Genomic DNA, 21,545 nt, shown 5'->3' on the forward strand with positions numbered 1-21,545 from the left:
AAATGCGCCTGAACCACTCAGTAAGCGACTGACCTTTCTGACACTTGAAACGTAAAAACATTGCCTCCCTCCCCAGCACTCAAAGGAACCAATGTCCTTTCATCTTTAGAAGTTCAAAATAGAAAAGCTGCTCCATTTGAAATCGTAGAAATATATATTTTTCTACAGTTGGATCTCTTTAACAAAATTTCATCGGTATCACTTTAAAAGTACAGATTTACGAAGGATATAAATTTAAAGTAGGTTAAATATTAGGTTTTGATCCTAAGAGCAACATCCTCACAGTTAAGAACCGACACTGAAGGATGTTCTTCTTTAACCAAACCAATCTTGAAGATCTGTGTTTGCTTTCGTAACTTTTCCCTGAGTTCTTTGTTAAGCAAACTTTATTTTCCTGTCTATAATTACTGCGGTTCAGTAAATATTTTAAATGAAGCAGAAGTTAAATTATGTAGAAAGTGGTGTTACTCAATATTTACACGATTCCTGTATACGATTGCATTGTACTGGTGAATATTCTTCTGTAATAAAAATCTCTCTCGTTCTCTCTCTTTAAAGGACGTAACAGAGAATGATGGCAGTGCTACCGCCGGAGAGCGTCAGAGATTGTTATTTTCCAAAGGTGTATTTATAAACTCGATTGAACATCGCCGGTGGTGCTGTAGAATGCCAGTATTCGCTTCACTGACGACGAAAGGTTTTATGCATCTGCTCATTCTTCTCGAAGACAATACTCGTAATACGCACACACGCACTAGCCAGTAATCAGACGACCAGAGGAATAGTAACAGCGATTTTCGTATACCGCACTAAAGACCTTAAGCTTCCAATTCAGATGCAAACAGTAATGTTTATAACAATGGTTTTATATCTTTTATTCAGTATGAGGACTGGCGATATTGAAACAAAAAGGTTCCCTTAAACCCCCCCCCCCCTACCCTACTCTCACACCCTCTCCGTTTCCTAGTTCCTCATTGGGCGGGTGGGTTCCGTTCTCAGCTAGGACTCTGCTGGCCCCGCGTTCGAATCTCCGACCGGCCAATGAAGAATAAGAGGAATTTATTTCTCGCTATAATGTGGTTCGGATTCCACAATAAGCTGTAGGTCCCGTTGCTAGGTAACCAATTGGCTCTTAGCCACGTAAATAAATATAATCCTTCGGGCCAGCCCTCTCTGGGAGAGCTGTTAATCAGCTCATTGGTATGGTTAAACTAAGGTATACTTAACTTAACTCTCCGTTCCCTGGAAAGTGTTCCCCCCACCTTTCACCTTCCTCTCCCCTTCTTACCTTTCTCACGTCCTTTTTTAGCAGAGACTTCTTGAACTGCTAATAAATTATCGAGAATACCGCAGTGACCTGTTTATACCAAGGAGATTTACACCTCCCCATGGGAGGAAATTTGTAGAATGTGTTGTGTATTCTTGGTGGCATTTCTTTTTCATTTCTGTTTGGTGATTGATTGAATGAGATGGTTCGTATTTTAATGTACATCTTCAAAGGTTTGACTGTGCTCGTGTTTTATCGGTGCCTTAAAGAATAATTCTCGAAGAAGCTGTTTCCTTGTGATTTACGTTGCCGTTCCTTGTATTGCTGTTACTTACGGACAGCCCCGGCCATTGTGTCAATAGTGACGACGGAGTGTCCCCCAGTCATGTCGAAAAGTGTTAAGTGGCGCTCTGTGCACGCGAGGCAGACATTAGTCTTGTGTCCTTGTCGTTTGTTTGATGAAGTAAGTGACTTGCCGGATTCATGTCCCGCTTCCGATTATTGTAATTTTCGAAGATCAATGCCGGAGATATGTTAATGCAGATTACATTTGAAAAATTTTTTTCACTCAAAATCCACACACTGTTCTTTTGATGGAGGAGTCATTTTGAATCATATACGCCTTATGTGATATATTTTTCAATGACTTGCCTTCTTTTTACGTTCCCAGGTATTGAGAAGTTTTTCTGTTGTTGATATAACAGGTGCATGACGTGAGAACTCAATGAATTTTACAGGTTAATTTTTTTATTTTTACTTTGCTGTGATACCTTTTTATACCGACATTAAACCCAACTCTGTAATGTTTTCGCCTTGGAGATATTTCCATATGAAGTTTAGAAATAGAGAGCTGTTGAGAAAAGATAACGAAAGATAATAGGCTACATAGTGCAGAGGCCGTCAGGAGAAAATTTTTCAGATGTAACTGATCCAGGGAATATCTTCTCTAAATTCAAACTCAGTTTAAATTGAGGAATGGGGCATATGATATCCTATATGATATTAGGTTTGATGAACAAATTTTAGTCCACAGAGGGAAAGAACAGTTTCACAGAATAGTAATGGAGATAGATTATGGAAAGAAAATATAATGGAATAAATTAATTATGAATAATAATGATGTGATGAACAATTATATCAAGCAGTATGCAGGATGAAAGACCTTGAATATTGTCAGTGTACTGGTACGAATTATAAACAAACTTATAAGCCTTTCAGAACTCCTGCTCCCTTCTTTCTGGAGGAGAAAACCAATATACCTTCAATATTCGACCTATTCAAGGTCTTTTTATCCTGCAGTGATAACAGTGATATGGTTGGTACTTAGACCCATGATGGCAGTAAAAAGAGGTTGTAAGATATGAATGCTGAGTCTTAACTAGATTCAAGTTATTAGGGTTAATGACTGTGGGTACAGTTTTAACAAAGGCGGGAACAGAAGACTACGCTTTTCTCCACTTCAAAAAGGTCCGGAAAGTGGGAAAGGAATTGATTAAGGATAGTACAGAAATTCAAGGATTCCTGTGAATATTTATCGATGTAACGAGCTGAATTTTGTATTCTACCGTGAAAAATACGCTAAAGTGGATTTGATATTTCGCTGTTGGTTAGGAAAAGAGAGAAACTATTAAAAATTTTTATGATTCGCCATCATTCTGTTGTTTTCAATATCTATCTATCTATCTATCTATCTATCTATCTATCTATCACTTTACCTATCATATGTATATATATGTATGTGATTTATATATATACACTATATATACACATGTATACAGTGTATATATATACTCATATATATATATATATATATATATATATATATATATATATATATATATATATATATATATATATATGCACCCTCTGCTAGTTTTTTTATTAGGCATACTCTTCTTGCACCTAAACTTCATATTATTTTTATGCAGATCACTGCTAAGCTTTTGTTATGGCTCAGTGAACCGAGTCAGTATATCCACGTCGTGATACGACTGAAATCTGAGATTAATTTTCGGATATGATTCCGTATATGTGACAGCGTATGTGCTGTCCAGAAAAGCTCCCCACAGATTCAACTGTGAAATACAACAGATGTATAGATCGTCTACGGCCTTTCAATTTGAGATCAAATAACTTTCCACCAACGGCGAACTTCAGATCAAAAGCTTGGCATGTGTTGATCTTAGATAACTTTGACCACTCTGTCGGTTCCTGCAACTTTGGATTTTTCAGGAACAAACTCTCAAGAGGTTATTGCTGCACATCGTAATTGCAAAACACTTGACGCGCGATAAGGAGTTATTTGGAACTTTTCGAAGACATCCAAACGTTATTGGAAACAAATGAAAATGAGAAGTGTTCGTTTGGTTAGATTAACTTTTTGTCACAAGCAGAAGAATGAAATAGGTAAGAAAATAAAGTTGGTAAAAAGAGAGAGGAACCATCAGTGAATCTTCCGTACGTGGTGTGAAATAAACGGCCGGTTTACCTTGCAATGAAACCTTTCGCGAGATGGATGTGGTTCCTTCTTCCCGACCATAATTCTTCATCGTAACCAGTTTAAGATTCGTCGTAATTCTTCATTTTCCTTTCCTCGTGGAAGCAATTTTAAGTTAAATCCTTGCTTTTCATTATTTCAGATTGTCATTCATAATTGTTCAGGTTTTCATAAATCATACACTTAAATTGTTGAAGTGTATTTTAAAAAGTTTAGCATAATTTTTGCCTTCTTATCCCGCTGCTATGTTTATGGATCTCATTAAATAAATGATGTATACATGCATGCATATATATATGTATTATATCGGTGTGTATATGTATATATGTATGTATGTATATGTGAATATAATATATATATATATATATATATATATATATATATATATATATATATATATATATATATATATATATATATACTTCTTCAGATCAAAACCACCTAACATGGTGTTTATTTGAAAGAAGTAACAGAAGGCAACAGGAAATACAATAAGAAGAAATCAGTTTTTAGAAATTAAAAGTTAATAAATAAATAGATAAAAATATAAGTAAATAATCAAAACATAAGGAGAATTGTTTTAGGGTGGCAATGCGTTGCATCTTCGCTTGAACTTCTGAAGCTCCAATCGCACAATATCCTCAAGGCGACTTGCACAGTCCAGTGGCGTGAGGAATAACTGACCTCTGGAACTGAGAGAAGTTCTGCAGCAAGGAACATTTACTGCACACTGGTGCTGCTGTTCAGTAGATCTAGTCGCTCTCGGCAGGAGAAGTGGATCAGGGATCATTTGTGAATGTAAACGATCTCTGTTAAAATACAACTTATGAAATATTGACAAACACGAGACCATCCGTCGACGGTCCAAGTGTATAAACTAAAAATAACAGCGGGCTAAGAACACCACCCTCGCTACATAATGGCAGAAACTGAAAAACTGAAACACATGAAGAAAGAGTAAATATTTTTAGAAACAACAGATGACGGAAAGCTTAAAAGTTATTCCTAATTTCTTCTGGTACATGTTTAAGCTTGAGGTTCTTTATTATAAATTATAATATATATATATATATATATATATATATATATATATATATATATATATATACATATATATATATATATATATATATATATATATATATATATATATATATATACAGTACATACATATATGTATATATATATTATATAAATGGCTAGTGTACCCATCTTGTCGAATTTTAGAAATACGGTGTCCTTGTAATGTATCAAGTTCATTTTGTTGTTCTGCATATTCTTGTGTAAGTTAAACATGAATTTCATTAGCTGTAGAATATCTGAATTAAACTCAAGAAAATAAATATATAGGGACATATTGGGTTTGTATGTATATGTGTATGTATATATATATATATATATATATATATATATATATATATGTGTGTGTGTGTGTGTATGTATAAATATATATTAATATATATAAATATAAATATATATATATATATATATATATATATATATGTGTGTGTGTGTGTGTGTGTGTGTGTAAAACTAACAAAAATGAACAAAAAAAAAGAGAGAGAGAGAAACTTGAGAGAGAAGAGAGAGAGAGAGAGAGAGAATATGTATATAATACATGGTGATTATTTTTAGGTTGCTACCCTAAATTAGCTTTGAGATTTAATGTTCACCAACAGTTTTTTTCTTTAGAAATGTGAAACTTTAAGGAAAAATTTCCAACCGGCGCTGACCGTTTCCATAAGATAAAAAATTGCAAGCGCAAAGCAAAGATATTTTCAACAAACTCTTGTTGCATTACGTAGTTTACACATACACTCTTTATATATATATGTGTGGTGTATATATATGTATATGTATATATTATATATATATATATATATATATATATATATATATATACATATATGTTATATATCCATAAATTTATATACATATATATATATATATATATATATATATATATATATATATTATATATATATACACAGTGTCGATAGATATTGTGTGGAGAAATGTATATTGGTAAAAGCAAGGCTGCAACGCAAAAGGAGAAATATAAGTAAAGTAACTTAAGTTCCTTTGCGTAAGTGTGGCAGCTGCATTGAAAGGCAGAATGTGTCAATATTTACCTATGTGCGAAGATTTAAAGCTGATCTTTACGAATCCAGAAGAGAGAGAGAGAGAGAGAGAGAGAGAGAGAGAGAGAGAGAGAGAGAGAGAGCAAGTTTGTCTGGTAAAGTGAACCATTTTCCAGTTAAAAAAAAACCTAGGATAACAGGACTCGAGCTGGAGCGAGTCTGATTAGGTGAGATGTTAAATATTGCGTTGTATCATTTTTTATGGTGATGACCGTTGACAAATCTTTACAGTAATCAATTTTGCCTGGAACATTTTTTGAACAGCTAAGTTGTATGTATGGTAGCTTTATCAACCCTCATAAATTTTTTATTCGAAAAGTATCCTCATCTATAAATCTTGAGACATTTGATATAATAAATCCAAGCGTCAATTCCATAAGAAATCTTGATTATTCTTATTTAGAATGAAATTACTTAAAACCGAGAATTGCAGTGGAAGGAAAGTTAAGGTCACCTTTTAGGTATTTCTTTCGGAATTTATTGGCGTGGATATCGTTCAGGCGATGTTAAAAAAGATAACATGGAAAATCATTCTTTTTAGACAAAAGAAAAAGATATATGGGAGATTGTTTTACGAAACGACATAAGATCGTTCAGGGCCATTAAAATTACAGAAGAACGTTTGTTCATTCGCAGTAAAATTGCAAAGAATCCTTCGTTCAGATGTTAAGGAAAGCGCCGAAAAATCATTCTAACGCGATTAAATTGGTCGTGTAGACATGAGGCATTGCGAAAGATCACTCAGATACCATTAAAAGCTCAAGAAATCTTTCAGACGCCGTAGAATGCGTTAGAAATCTTTTGATGATGGAAAAGTTCAGACGATCGTTCAGATATAGTGGCCCCCGAATAACGCTCAAGAAACAGCAGATGTGTTAGATTAGATAAAAGCCGACTGTTCGGCTGTAATAGGAGTGATTTTTATGCATGCATCTTTGACAAATTATACGAAAATGTCAAGTAATGAAGTCTTCTGAACTCCTTCTACTCTCATTGAGTCATTCTTTCCCAGGGCTCATTAACATAATCCGAATCTAGTTTCAATTTAGCCAACATGGGAGTCACCTTTCGCCCATAAAAATGAATAGAGAGGATAAGGTTGAGATTAACACACTTCCCCAAAAGTCACTGGCATTTAGTTTTGCTGTAACTGCTTTCTTGATTTAACAGACTCTCCACAGCAAAATCCTACACGTGGTCAATGCCCATGACTTGTTTATTTTCTAGAAGTGCCCGTATTTGATCCAGTTTCTATTACAGTTTTCTTTTTAGTATTAAGGATACAACACGCATGTCGTTAATTTGATGCATTTTTCCAAAACTTATTTCTACAGAGGAGAAAACTTTTAGAGACTAAGAGTAAATGGCAACTTTGCTGTTTTTCAGCTTAATTTAGCTTTATGATATGAAAGTGTTAATTTTGAAAACGCATTCATTGTATTTTCTCAAGCTTCTAATTTTCTTATATTCTTATTAGTCCGTTTACATTAGGTTGTATGAATAATATAGCAGGATGGCGATTTTCTTTCGGTCAGACCTGTATACTCATGAATTGGTTCAATTCGTATGTTGAGATATTTACTGAGTACGGTGTGTCAGGCGGATGGAAACGAATGATTACGGTCACTGTGGACATTTATTTTGAACCTGATCGTGAATCATATTTTGGATCCTGATTTCTGTACATGTAGGGATAATTTGGACCTTGGGTAGTAAATGTCCAAGGTGAAATAAAGGAACAAGGTAAGGTTGAGGAACTTGAATTAACATGAACATTGAATACGATAAATTTTCACTCACTGGACAGGAGCCCTTCACTGTTTAAGCGTTAAAACACTGCTGTAGATATTCATTTTAATCAGTTTTCTTTGAGTCATACTGCAAGGCTTCGTCATGATGTTCTCGCTTAACTAAACAATAAATAACACCTTTGCTTAGAGTTTCCGTGAACAAATTAGAAATCTGGTCCACTTTCCATAATCACTTTGTTGAGTTCAGATAATGAGTTTGAACTAACTTTGAAACCTATCCTCGGTCGTGAGATAGGTAGCAGAGACTTAGTTAAACTAAGTTCAGACCTCTGAGTTGGGCAGGTCTGGTAACTGAAGTTAAATCTGTTCATATCTTTGTTGGTTAGCATTAACTCAACTTTTATGAATTAGCAATCGTTTTTGCTTACTGTAAACTTCATGTCGTTTTATGTGTAAACTGTAGCACAAACTTTGTAAGAATCCTGTAAATATCACGACCGTAAGATTTACGAAAGTGGCCCGACTAAGTCTTACCACTAGGTAGTTTCGATGTTTTACACAACAGCGTCCCTGAAAACTGACATTTTCCGTTCAGGTACTAAAAGAAGAAACACTCTCGCAGGAGTGCAAAGGGAGAGAGAAAGTTTTCAATTTATGCAGGACAGTGCAAGCCAGAACTCGAAAGGGCAGGGCCTCGTTGTCCAGCGCAGTTTCGGCCATTTTACTTCCTGGCTTGATTAGTCGTTGACACCTCTTTTTCCCGACTGGGTCAGTGGCACTTTCTGGCTCCCCTCAATTTAGGGACAACTAAGGTATTTGTTTTAGTGTAACAGATCACATGTTTTGGAGTTTTTTTTTATCAGTGTATGGGTGTTAATCTTCAATATAAGTGAAGGAAAAAAAGGGGAAAAAACAGGGAACTATATTAACGAGGCTTTCCTTAATAAACAACACAACAATTAATCAAAAGATTACAGATGAATATACATTTAAAAATTAATTATGAAGTCTAAAATAAATCACAAATGTGCTGAAAAGTTTCAGCCTAACATATGACAGTCAGAAAGTAATGATCCAGGTATGAAAAGAAAGAGGTGATAACTAATAATCAATCCAAGATGGAAATTTCACTGAATAAGGGAGACAGAAGAATGATCAGATCGAATTGAGTGGCAGTAAGGAAGAAAGAATGGTCGTGTCAACTTGACAGATTATATTAAGGAAAAAAATAATTGTCTTGTCATATTAATTGGCTGGAGAAAAGGAAGAATAGTAGTGTCAAATTAATTGGTCGGAGGAGGAAAGAATGTGCATGACCAATTAATTGGCTGGAGGAATTAAGAATGGTCTTATCAAGTAGATTGGTTGAAGGAAGGAACTAAGAATTGTCTTGCCAAATTAACTGGTTGGGGGAAGTTGCAGAAGAAAGAATTTTCGTGTCAAATTATTTGGTCGGAGGAAGGAATTAAAAATGGTGTCAGAGCAATTATTTGTAGGGAAGGGAAGAATGGCCATTATACTATCAGTTAGGTGGAGGAAGAAAGAAAGAATGGTTATGTCAAATGGACTGACTGGAGAAGGAAGTAAGATCTATCATGCCAAATAAATTGCTTTCAGGGAGAAACGGAATTGCCATGTCAAAATGTTTGGTTGGAGTGGATAAGATGGGATGGTCAAGACAAATTAATTGGTTGGAGGGTGGGAGAAGCAATACCCGTATCAAGTTGACTTGTTGAAGGATAGAAAGAATGTTAATGTCAAACTGATTAGCTAGAAGAAGGAACAAAGATTGTTCATGTAAAAAAAAATTGGTTGAAGAAAGAAAGAATTATCAAATCAAATTTCAAGGTTGGGGAAGAGAGAATGGCCACGTCAAATTATTTGATGGGGAGGATATGACAGATTTGCCACGTCAGATTAATTCGCTGGAAGATGAAAGAAAGAATGGTCATGTCAGATTCCTTGGTTGGATGGGAAAGAAGAGAGAGGCATGTGCACTGAACTGTTGGAGGAAGGAAAAAAAGTTATACTCGTTATTGAATTTGTCGGAGATCAGAAGAAAAAACGGAATATCATGCAAATTGAACTGGTTTATAGAAAGAATGGTTTTGTCCCTTGGATTAGTTAAGAGGACGGGGGAAAGATCGATGACGCCAATTAAAATGGTAGTAGGGACAAAGTAAGAAAAGTCTTTCCTGCTGAACTTGTTGAAGAGAGGGAGGGAGAAAGGTTGGTAATGTCTGCTGATTTAGGTTTGTAATATGGACAAGATGTAAATGGAAGGATGAAAGCAGATGTCTGTCACACTGTCTTTGGTTGGATAGGTAGGTATTCTGACCAGCTCTGTTGAGAGCAACATCTGAATTAGTGTCAGCAGAATAGGGGGAAGAAAGGAACTTGGTCAGAGCAGCAGGGGCTGAAGATTCGAGTTTAAATTGGTGTCTACGCAATAATACAAAGTGCTTGATCTTCAACTCTTTCAAGAAAATGTTCCGAAGAAAGAACTCCAGGCAAAGCCAAGAAGTCTCAGTGAACAGAATAAACTCTGCAGAGGGGGAAAGCTCACATGAAAAAGAAAGTATACTGCATCTGTGTATTGACGATTAGATACCACACATATATGTCTAGGGGATCCTCTATACATCCTTTCGTTGCCATTGCCTAATTTATTTTATTTTTATTATTGGTGATTTTTATATATCATAAATCTAAGTGTTAGAGTTATGCTGTGGTCGTAATCATAAACAAGGAGTTGCTCGTCCTTTGCTATCTCTACATTTCAGTTGTCATACAACATTAATCGTTTTTGTCATGTTACTGAAGTAATGTAGTGTGCATGAGTTTTTTTTTTTTTTTTTTTTGGCGGCGGAAGGTGTCTGAGAAATAAATTTCGTTGTGCACTGAAGGCCTTGTCACGTAATGAATATTGCATGTCAACGTTATGACTCGTCATTTCTTTGTAATATACGTTTGAAATCTTCTCCTGCACACTTTCCTTCTTTCATAAGTTACGCTTGGATATTTCGTAAAAAGCGAAATTTTGTTATTTTCAGCATTCTATTTGGCGTTGTTCTCGTTACTTTTCGTGGGAATTTCAAATCTAATCGACTCATTTGTAGGTTAAATAACTCTCAATAGCTGTCCAAGAATTCTTTGTTGTTATATGATGTGGTCCATTTCAGCATTTTTACTTATTATTTCTTGAATAGTGTTCGTAATGGCTTTGCAGCACTGAGATTGTGGTGTGCTTGCCATTTTATTTTTTGCTTGTTTGTAAAATATCCGTCCACAGCGTAATGCTTCAAAGACAGGTTCCACTGGCAAATCTCACTACCCTAATAGTTATTTATAATTTGATCCAGAGAAATTAGTCACTATAATTTGAACTACGCCAAATTGTAGTCAGAATTTGGTGCATAGTAGCAGAAAATCAGAATTTCAGGAATTGGCAGTCGTAATTCGAAGTACAGCTCACTAAGGTCCGCCTAGAAAAAAAAAAATAAAACGTCGATGGCTCAGTCTCCCAAATAATTCTTGTCTTTTTCGATTAAGTGATTTAGGAATATTCTCTCGGGTTTTCAGACATTTAAAATAATGGATTTTGGAGTCTTAAAAGATTCCAGATCGGAGGCCAATGCAGCTGGGAGCAGTCGGCCGGATAATTATTTTTATTCCTAGAATTCTACCTCAAGTCTTCTTCGCTCTTGCTGACTTTCACCTCTTCCCAGTTGGTACTTTTCCTCTCTCTCGCCCTTTATTCGACTTTCTCTTTCCACCATCGTCGTCATAACACGACTGATGAAACAGTGAATTAGTGCTGACTGAGGCAAGAGTTCAGAAGTAATAACATTGTCTCTGTCATTAAGGATTTTCCGTTATACTTTCTGAAGAAAACAAAAGTTAATGCTGGGCCTCCTTTAGCTGTTTATTCAAGAATGAGCTTACAAGGGAAAAAAATCCATGCAGGTGGTGGTATCGATCATGTTAATAATAACTTCTACCTTAATCTTGTTCACACTAGATATGGAGAATGTAATATCAGATTTTGCTGAGATTTTTATATTGTGTGATTGAGCATTAAAATATTCCATTGGTGAGCAAGAGCAAAACAATTAGAATTTTCAGTATTTATTGTGGATAAATAATATTCAGGGAGCTTTATCCCTGTCTTATTTCAATTTGTTTAGGGTAAGCCTTTATTTACTTTATATATTCGAAGAAGTTTCAAATCTTGGTATGGTTTTCGAGATGGATAAAGCCAACTAAAGATCATATATTTACCGGGGCAAAAACTGACTGTGAGAAATTTGGGATGCGCTTTATACGCAACAAATATTTCTCCTTTGATAAGCTTCTCCATTACAACTGTAAATTTGCCCACGCTTGATTTGAACACTGTTCCTATGTCATCTCACCTTCCTGTTTTCATCTCGGCTGAATAAAAACATTCCGCCTCTTCCCCTTCCCTAAATTTAAGGAACCTCTGTTTCGCATGTGTTCCCCAAATCTTCTGATATTTTATTCAAGGACAAGTCTGCCATTAAACCATCAGCGCCATTATTCATTCAGAACCCGAACTCGAATTCCATCTTTTGCCTTGCTTGGGTCTTCCGAAATATTTTCAGTAGAACCTTAGTCAAATTCATCGGCATTCTGCCACCAACAGTAAAATATATCCGATTTGAAATAGAATGTTTTGAGCAAAACAACAGTGATGTCAGTATTATGAGAAACCTTATTATTTATATATATATATATATATATATATATATATATATATATATATATATATATATATATATATATATATTGTATTCGTTATAAAACGATTTCTTGCTGTGAATCACGTCGGGCATTTAAGCATGCATACATTGTTTGGAATTACTAAATAACAATCCTGTATGTGACAGGAAGTGTGATCATCGTCTTTAACTTACCGCGTGGCCAGCAAGGGATGTCCTTTAGAGGATGAAGACATTTCTTCTTTCTGACAGAAGCAGAGCATTCGCCTTCAGCGGTGACTCCCTTTGTGAATGATCAACTTTTCCAAGTAGGAAACGAATGGGGCAGTCGAGAACATACTTGCACCTTTTTTCTAATTAATCATAAAATTCTTGAACCTCTAATGTAATGTTAGATGCTTTACATTGATTTAAGGAAGGTTTGCATAAGATTAACATCGGGTATGTATTGAAAGCAGCTATGATAAAGGTTTTGCGAAAAATGCTGACTTTGTAGTGTTTTATTTGGTCTGGCAATTAAATGTATGTAGCACTTGGTTTTCCATCGGGTATTCGTCTTTTAACAAAATATTATGCATATGGTATGAAAATCTGATGTATTCCGTATATTATTAACTTTTATTAAGCCCAGCTTATGACGAAACCATTCTCATGGCTCTTTGTGTTCGCAGGCGACGGGGCTGTGGGCGTGAGGAACTGCTTGTTAGCTCGGCAACAGTGCGCCGACGACCCCTCCTGCAGGTCTGTGTTGGAGATTATTCCCCGAGTATGCGGACCAGAAGACGGTAAGTGCGCTGCTCCTGCTCTCCTTAGTCCTTAGTCTGTATTCTCTTTTGTTCTTCTTTATTTTGACTTTTCCTAGTAATGGGAAGTGAATGGTTTTTCGTTAGGGAATCATGTTTTCATTGAGGAGCAACTCCCATCAATTGGTATTAGATTTTGCTCGTTATGGGGTCACATTGATGAGTTCTTCAGTTACATTAAGAAGCCGTAAATTCATTCCGTTGGTGAGTGTTTTCTTATTCAGGGATCATTTATAAGCTTTACTTATTAAAGTGCTGTTTGTCATTTCCACATGGTAATGAATCTTTCATATTGAGGTTTTGTTGACAAGCTTTTCCTGTAAAGAGCTGTTTTGGAGGGCCTTTAGGGGGGTTTCGTAGAAGCAGTTGTTTTGGTAAAAGATGGCACGGAGAAGCTTTTGCAAGTGATGGGTGCGTTGATAAGTATACCTTAGTTTAACCAGACCCCTGAGCTGATTAACAGCTCTCCTAGGGCTGGCCCGAAGGATTAGACTTATTTTACGTGGCTAAAAACCAATTGGTTACCCAGTGCGTTGATGAGCTCTGCCCTTGATGGAGGTAATGGTTGCTCCCTTTAGCCTTCTCGCTTCAAGCTTCTCATTTCAAGCTTCTCACCAAAGTGTTTCGCAAATAAATTTTATCCAGTAAGACCGAATTCCGTGGAAGCGATTTCCCTTGATGAGAATTTCGTTCGCGTAAATTTTATTTTGTAGGGATTTCATTGCAGCTTAATTAACGATTGTTGGATAGTTTTTGTCTCTCAAGTTGTTTCTGTGATGATATTTACTAAAACCACTCTCCAAATAAATGCCTTGGATGTTACATTTCCGTTAGGTATTTAGTTTCATTTCATTGCACACTGGAATGTCTGCTGATTTGTTTGCAAGTGAGGAAAAGCTGAGTTTAAAACATGGGCTCTGAAAGTAGTATTGCGGAAAGACCTACATGCAAGGAAGACTATTCATATACGCGGATATTCCAAGCCATGGTCATGGTAGATTGATACACTCACAGCCCTCATGTTGCTTGGCATGTTCTAAAGGGGTAGTTCCACCTTCTTTCAGCAGAGATTTGATGATGTATTAGAACGTTCAAATAATAACCCAAGACTCTGTCTTCAAGCAAATGTCAAGCTTGTTTGAGCCTGAAATGTCGAAGCCAGGGCAGATTAATTTGAGACTGATATAATATTATATGATATATATATACTTACACGTCCTCATGTTTGAGCATAATTTAATTCTATAAGGTGTTAACTTGTAATTATTATATGTATGCGGTGTGTGTGTTCTGTATGTAAATTACGAATGTGATTGATGTTTTCTGAAAGGCCTATTACTAATTAAGGTTAGTTTGGATAAGATTATGGTTATAAATTATAAACTGTATCGGGGCCATAATTAACCACACATTTCTTAATTGCATGCGACACAGAAACGTGTGCAGATAGTACTGCTACGCAACACCGAAACTATTGACGTTTGAAAATGGGCAGACGTATTGTAGTACCCGATATCTAACGCTCCATTGTTTAATTTATACGGGTAATTTTCGCCTTCACTAAACCGATAGCGTATCTACTCTCCAGACAAACGCGTGTGCAGAAGCGTGCGCGGTTGTGAGCGTGTTTTTCCCTCCGCAAAATTCCCAGATTAGATATTTTCGTGTAATATGGCGCTTCCCCCTCGCGTCTTATGGCAGCCGAAATTAGAATTGAAAGTCCCCCTCTTTTTCCCTCTTTATCCTCTCCCCTTAATCGCGTCTCATTATGTGTGGTGGAATAAAGGTTCCTTCCCTTTGCATCTGATATACATTAGCGAGGCTCTCCGGCATTAAACGGGATATAAGCATTATGTTTTTGAAATGCAACTTCCCTAATAGACGAAGCTCTGGCTATTAAGGTCCATATGGTGTCTGAAGGAAGTAAAATTTGCTTTCATGTGTTTTTATGTTTGTTTTCCTCTTTAAAACTGAAGCCCGAAATGTATGAATATGATTTTGAGAATTGAGGAAAGACGGAAGGACACACAATCTTGGTCAGTCACAAAAAAAGAAAAGAAATTGTGCTACAGATGAACAGCTTTATATATGGTCTTCAGGTGAAGGAAGCAAGGTGAAGTTTCTGTTGTACAAAAAAATCTGTTATGTAGCACATCAAGACTGGAGAACTGCAAGCGAGGGAGAGAGAGATTTTCCCGTAGAGAACCTGGACGGGTTCAAGATAAAAGTAAAACGCTTGGACGGATATCATAGGCAATGTTCTCCATTCAACTCGAACACTGCAAGCAGTTAAAGATACGTCTCTCTGGAAGTAGCTCCTTCAAGTAAGACCGCCAGTCCTACACCCAGCTAGAATAGCTGTTCAGAACATTTTGTTGGAAGTACATTTTTTCAGATGTATACGATTCAAAAAAAATATTAAGTATTATTATTATTAGCCAAGCTGCATCCCTAACTGGAAAAGCAGGATGTTACAAGCCCAAAAGCTCGAATAGGGAAAGCAGTCCTGTCCGGAAAAAGACGTAAATATAAGGAATAAACTAAAGTAAATAAATGAGAAAAACACTTAAATTATGAAATGAGATTCGTGTCTGAATGCGCTATTTTGAGCCCCTGAAGTTCCAACAATTCAACTGCATGAGTGGGAAAATCATTCCTTGATTTGTTCTCAAGAAAAATTTCCAGAAAACCGCGTGGTGGTGAACCTCGCTAAACAAAAGACAAGACTGTCAGAATTAACTAGATGTAGCCTTGGGAGATATAAATCAAGGGTCACTCTTTGCAATGGGAGTTGCAGAAACATTTCTTACTACTATTGAATTTCAGATAAAAAACTGCCAAGGTTAGTTGTTGATGGGCACAATATTGGTAACAAGAATAGTCTCGTGTTCCTGTGGGTACTGTGCTTGGTTCAATAATACGAGTATTTATCATAGACTCACATATCTGGTTTGGGCTAACAACTTGGTTAGCTCAATGACCTAGGCCTAATAATAGTCATTCTTTGAGTTTTGTCCGGGTTCAGCTTCAGTCCTCAAAATTAGCATCAAGCACTCACTTCGACAGTCAATGGATGAGATCGATGCAAAGTGATAATATATAAGCAACCAATTTAGTTTCTGGCTCAAACCAGATATGTGTGCATATGTTAAATATTCGTAGTAGTGGACCAAAAACACTAACCGGAGGAACATTAGACTGTATTCATGTAGTCACTGTAGTGCCCATCACCAGCTACGTGCAAATAATTTATTGGTTGAAATTCACTGATTATACTAAGAAATGCTTCTCCAACTCCCATTAGTCCAAGTTTGAAAATAAAGCGTCTTGATTAATATGGTGAAAAGCAGTACTAAAGACAAGACTAGTCATACGAACTAAATAATCCTAGTTTAGGGATTTTTACAACACCGGAAATAGGAAGAAGTACATCACATGCTCTCAGACCCTTGTGAGAACCAAACTACTGTAAACTAGGGAACAAGTGATTGTTAACAGCACAGACACTCGGATGCTTTGACAATGTATGCTCAAAAACAGGTGAAATAATTGGAGTTGAAAGATTGGACAAAGTTTAGTACAGCTTGAACTAACACTCTTGAATTTAGCCTTGATATTGGCTACCGATTCTCCAGTAATAGCAAAAAAGACCCATTCTAGTTAACTTAAAAAAATAACAGGTAACTATCAACTAGGTAATCAGCAGTCTTTGCAAAAGTAAAGTAAAAATATCGCTTAGGTATACTCCTAAATACGCATCAAGGTCAAATGAAAGATTTTTAATGCCATGGGACTGGCAAGCTAGACTACCAGTTTATCCTCAGGATAACAAGAAGGGGGCGTAGTGAGTTTCTAATTTCTCTGTGAATTATCAAAAATATCAGCCAAAAGGATTTCCTTTCCTTTAGACAGTGAGTTACACAGCCATCTTATTTAGGCAGTGAATACAATGAGTTACACAGCCATCTTATTTAAGCAAAATGAAGAGACAGTCTCAGCCAGGAAGAGTAGGGTTGAGAGTAGCCCACTATATTTGTAGCTAAATTATACCTGAAAGGGGTTTCGTTCTCTTCACTTACGTGTGGTAGCTTGGGAATGCTGAGCATATGGAATCCAGGTAAAATCTGATTATTTCTCAGATGATTCGAAGGTTTTGTTTTAGGACTGTGAAACGACTTCTTCATTAGAAGGGCTTATGAACTTGATCCCCTTTAATGCAAACTAGCGCCAAAAGAGACCTAGAATAGATTAGTGACTGTTGTTAAGTATACCTTAGTTTAACCAGACCACTGACCTGATTAACAGCTCTCAAAGCTCAATATGGATTGGTAAAGACGGAGACGACTCCTGAATTAAGAGGAGCAGGAAGTGCAGGTGTTTCTTAACTAGTGCCCTTATTAAATTTCGTTGCAACACAGATTTACTTGTGTTCGAATAGAAGTCTAACCCAGGGAGAACTTCATCTCACAGATTTCACAAATCACATTGTAGAGGTAAAGCATTGGGCCACCCAGAAAAATGGACAGATCATTAATCAACCAGGTACCGGTTCTTAAGCGTCAAAATTTTGTCAAGTATTAATTGGTTGGAAACGATATTTAATTATTACACAACAAGAAACAATGTCTAGGAATTTAAAAACTCAATGAAAACAACTGCAGTGGACTGAGATTATGCAAGCCTTCAGATGTTTGCCGGTAAATATACGATGCCCTCCGTATTTCCAATAAAAAAATTCAAAATGACTATCCTTCGACCATTTCTGATAATGAATTCAGCTTTGGGAAAAAATGAGAGCATTCTAGTATTACTCGGGTCTTTCCATATTGATGACTTTTTATAATGTGAAAGCACCGATAAACAGTTAAAGTAAGAATGTTCTGGAGCTTTTTCTGAATTTCTTCCCCAATAAAATGACGACTGTGTTGAAGGTAGGGTAATTTGAAAATGCTTAACGTTCGATTTTACTCGCCTGTTGACCTATTGATTAATTTATAATTTTGTAAAAGATAACAGTTATTTCTAGAGTTATCAGTTTAAGAGGTTAACATCTGAAGGAACTTTTTATCAGTTACTTTATTCGATTAATTTTATGCACCCTAGGAAAAAAAACTTTCAAATCAGTGTTAATATTCCGTGTTATTTTCGAAAAATAGTTATTTTCGAAAAATAGAAGAAAACTTATTTTCAGTTCCGCTTCCGAAGTAAAACTAATGATGGATTAGCGAGATTGAGAGTAATCAAAAATTTTCAGCATTATATATTTACTTAAAGAAATTTACAACATAAAAGGTGAAACTGATAATTTTCTCAACTGTTAAAGCTGTTCACATGCTAAGGTCAGAGAGAGTTTCCCACTGCTACTCCAATTCTATGCAATGAATTACCATCAGAATTCAGTTTAATGTTGTACATTATCATCTTGTAGTTGGCATTATCGTGTATTTTGAGAAATTCTTGTATTTTGGATTTCTCGTGTGTGTGTGTGTGTGTATGTATGCATATATATATACACATATATATGAATATATGTATATATATATATATATATATATATATATATATATATATATATATATATATATATGTGTGTGTGTGTGTGTGTGTGTGTAGTTATATGTTTAGCCACAAATATAGTTTAATATTGAATTCACCATACCTTGGGGATATGTTATACCCAAGGGGAACTATTATTGACATATTGTATCTATGACGGCAAGGATTCGTGCTGTACTAAACAGTAGACTTGATATATATATATATATATGTATAATATATGTGTGTGTGTATTTATATATATATGAAGGTTTATGCGCATTTATTTTAGAAAACTTATAATGATAAGTATTATCTTGCTGAAGTGTATAGCAGATAATTATGAAAACTAGAAATGGTCTTTATTCTGAATTACGAGCAAGAATGCCGAGGTACTTACCAGTGCCACGAGTATTTGTCCATGCAAATTGGCAGCATTTTCGTCCACATCTCATAATCCTGATTACGCTTTTAGTGCGCCGCTTGTTAATACAGATTATGCTGTTATAAGATTATCCAAGCCCTTATTGTATAAAACGACTGCCTCGCTCTGCAACATTATTTTTTTTTTTTTTCATCCAAAATTGCCCTTTTAGCTACCAAGTGTCATGTTTGCTGTGTGCTCCGGAATTAAGGCTCCACCTTTAGGCTTTTATGGAAAGGGATTGCAGAGAAAATGTTTGTTTTGTCTACTTTTGCTTTCTCTCTTATTTGTTAATATTCTCTCTCTCTCTCTCTCTCTCTCTCTCTCTCTCTCTCTCTCTCTCTCTCTCTCTCTCTCTCTCTCTCTCTCGTGTGCGTTAGCGCATCATGCAGTGACAGAGGTAAGTTTTGAAGTTAGTAAAATCTTACAGATATTTAGGCATATTTTTTTATAGAGTGCTAAGTATAGTGGTTGCTGTTAAAGTTTCTTTAACATGTGACATGATAGGTGAGATGGTGGAGATAAGATGTTGGAATAAAACTTAAAGCCAATCGAGAATCAAGTGGGATTTTCAAGTTTATTCCCTGAGATTTTTTGGACATCCTGGTGGGATAATATGTTACGATGTTGAGGAAGGCAGAACAAAAAGGGATTTATTATGTGTAATTATTGATGTTTGCCGCAATACTCTCAGAAATCTTCTTCAACCACTGAAACAATGATACGATCCAAAAGTAACAGCAGCAACAAGGTTGGGAATGGTATAAACTGTAGCGGAATAAGTGAAGAAGCAAGCTGCACGAGAAGGACATCAGTTGAGGAAGAACCCATCAGATTTTTCAGTAGAAGCAGCAATAGAGGAGAGATTGAATCGGATAGGCTGTTTGGCAGTGAAGAGTGACTGTACAAAGGCGATGAAATGCCATCTCTGGATATTCACTCCTGCAAACGACACCCAGGAACGTGAGAGATTGATAGGAGGAGATGAAGGAACGCTTGCATTCAGTAAAAGGGACGGCGCAGGGAAAGATGAATCCTGCCTTGCCAACTCCCCATTTTTGTTGTGGAGTGGGGAGGGGGTGTGGCTAAAGACACTATTTAGTAAAGCAAGGATATAGAATGAAAGCATAGATACCCGTAGGGGGGTAGCGCCGTCAGTGCACCACATGCGGTGCACTGTAGGCATTACTTAAGGTTCTGTGCAGCGTGCCTTCGACCCCTAACTGCAACCCCCTTTCGTTCCTTTTACTGTACCTCCTTTCATATTCTCTTTCTTCCATCTTACTTTCCACCCTCTCCTAACATTTGAGTCATAGTGCAACTGCAAGGTTTTCCTCCTGTTACACCTTCAAACCTTTTACTGTCAGTTTCCGTCGCAGCGCTGAATGACCTCATAGGTCTCAGTGCTTGGTCTTTAGCCTAAATTCTATATTCAGTTTGTCAGTCGAAAGTATAGATAATTTTCTGCGGAATTAGGGAGAAAAGGATAAACGCGTAAATTTGGCATAGCCTGTTAGGATGGCCAGCTGACGTAGAGCAGGTGACTGGTGAGAGTACAGCATGCAGTTGCAAAGGTAAAACTCTAATGGAAAGGGTCTGCGAAAAACATTTTCGTTTAATGTGGTGATCCTGACTCGGGGGGGAAACTCGGAACACGCATTTTGTTTTTCGTCTGCCTCTTTTACTTCATTTAAGTGTGTGTGTTCATCATTTGCAAAACGTGTGTGTATGTGTTTGTTTGTTTGTTTGTTTGTACGTGTGAAAGAGAAAGAGAGTAAGATATTTATATACACATATAACATATTTTCAGCACTACTGTTTTGACGTTTTTGGAAGGGTTAAAGCATTTGTAGCAGGGGTAACCACACTCTGTGTATTTTTACCCGGCACAGAATCCCCTTTGCTTTTCCATCTTTCCTTCGTAAAGTAAGAGATATGGCACAGGATGAGGTGGAATAAAAAAAAACGGAACAGAAAGAAAAAATATAGCGGCGGTATTTCCTCCCTCGACAAATGGAAAACAAGCGAAGGTCGTGATTTGGTGCCATAACACGGCAGTTATCTCCCCCTCTCTCTCTCTCTCTCTCTCTCTCTCTCTCTCTCTCTCTCTCTCTCTCTCTCTCTCTCTCCCGTTTTCCAGATATTCAGAAATTGTAAAAGCGAAACATTTTGAAAGGGAAAGGGAGGCCTTTTCTATTTCAGTCCTTTTCATTCCTCCCTCCATCTCCTCCTCGAGGTGGCTGACAAGACGAAAGACAGTAGTAAGAGAGTGTGGTGTATGAGGGAGAGGAGAGTTATTTTCCAAATTGCGTCAGTGGATGATGAAGCTGTGCAAGAAAAGGGTGGGGTGGGAGCGGGAAGATGTGAACATTTAAGAACAACTAA

The 21,545-nt window shown here is 36.4% G+C and overlaps 1 protein-coding gene across 4 annotated transcripts in view; it reads left to right on the forward strand.

The window, feature by feature from the left end:
- Nucleotides 1-21,545, forward strand: part of LOC136848045 (uncharacterized) — a 601,887-nt gene that overhangs the window by 436,889 nt on the left and 143,453 nt on the right. For all 4 annotated transcript variants that reach the window (XM_067120117.1, XM_067120118.1, XM_067120119.1 and 1 more), the window contains exon 2: nucleotides 13,070-13,183. In XM_067120117.1, the coding sequence (XP_066976218.1) occupies nucleotides 13,070-13,183 (114 nt within the window). The remainder of the gene's footprint in view (nucleotides 1-13,069; nucleotides 13,184-21,545) is intronic.

This window comes from Macrobrachium rosenbergii, chromosome 18, assembly GCF_040412425.1.
Source record: "Macrobrachium rosenbergii isolate ZJJX-2024 chromosome 18, ASM4041242v1, whole genome shotgun sequence".
Lineage (NCBI taxonomy): Eukaryota > Metazoa > Arthropoda > Malacostraca > Decapoda > Palaemonidae > Macrobrachium > Macrobrachium rosenbergii.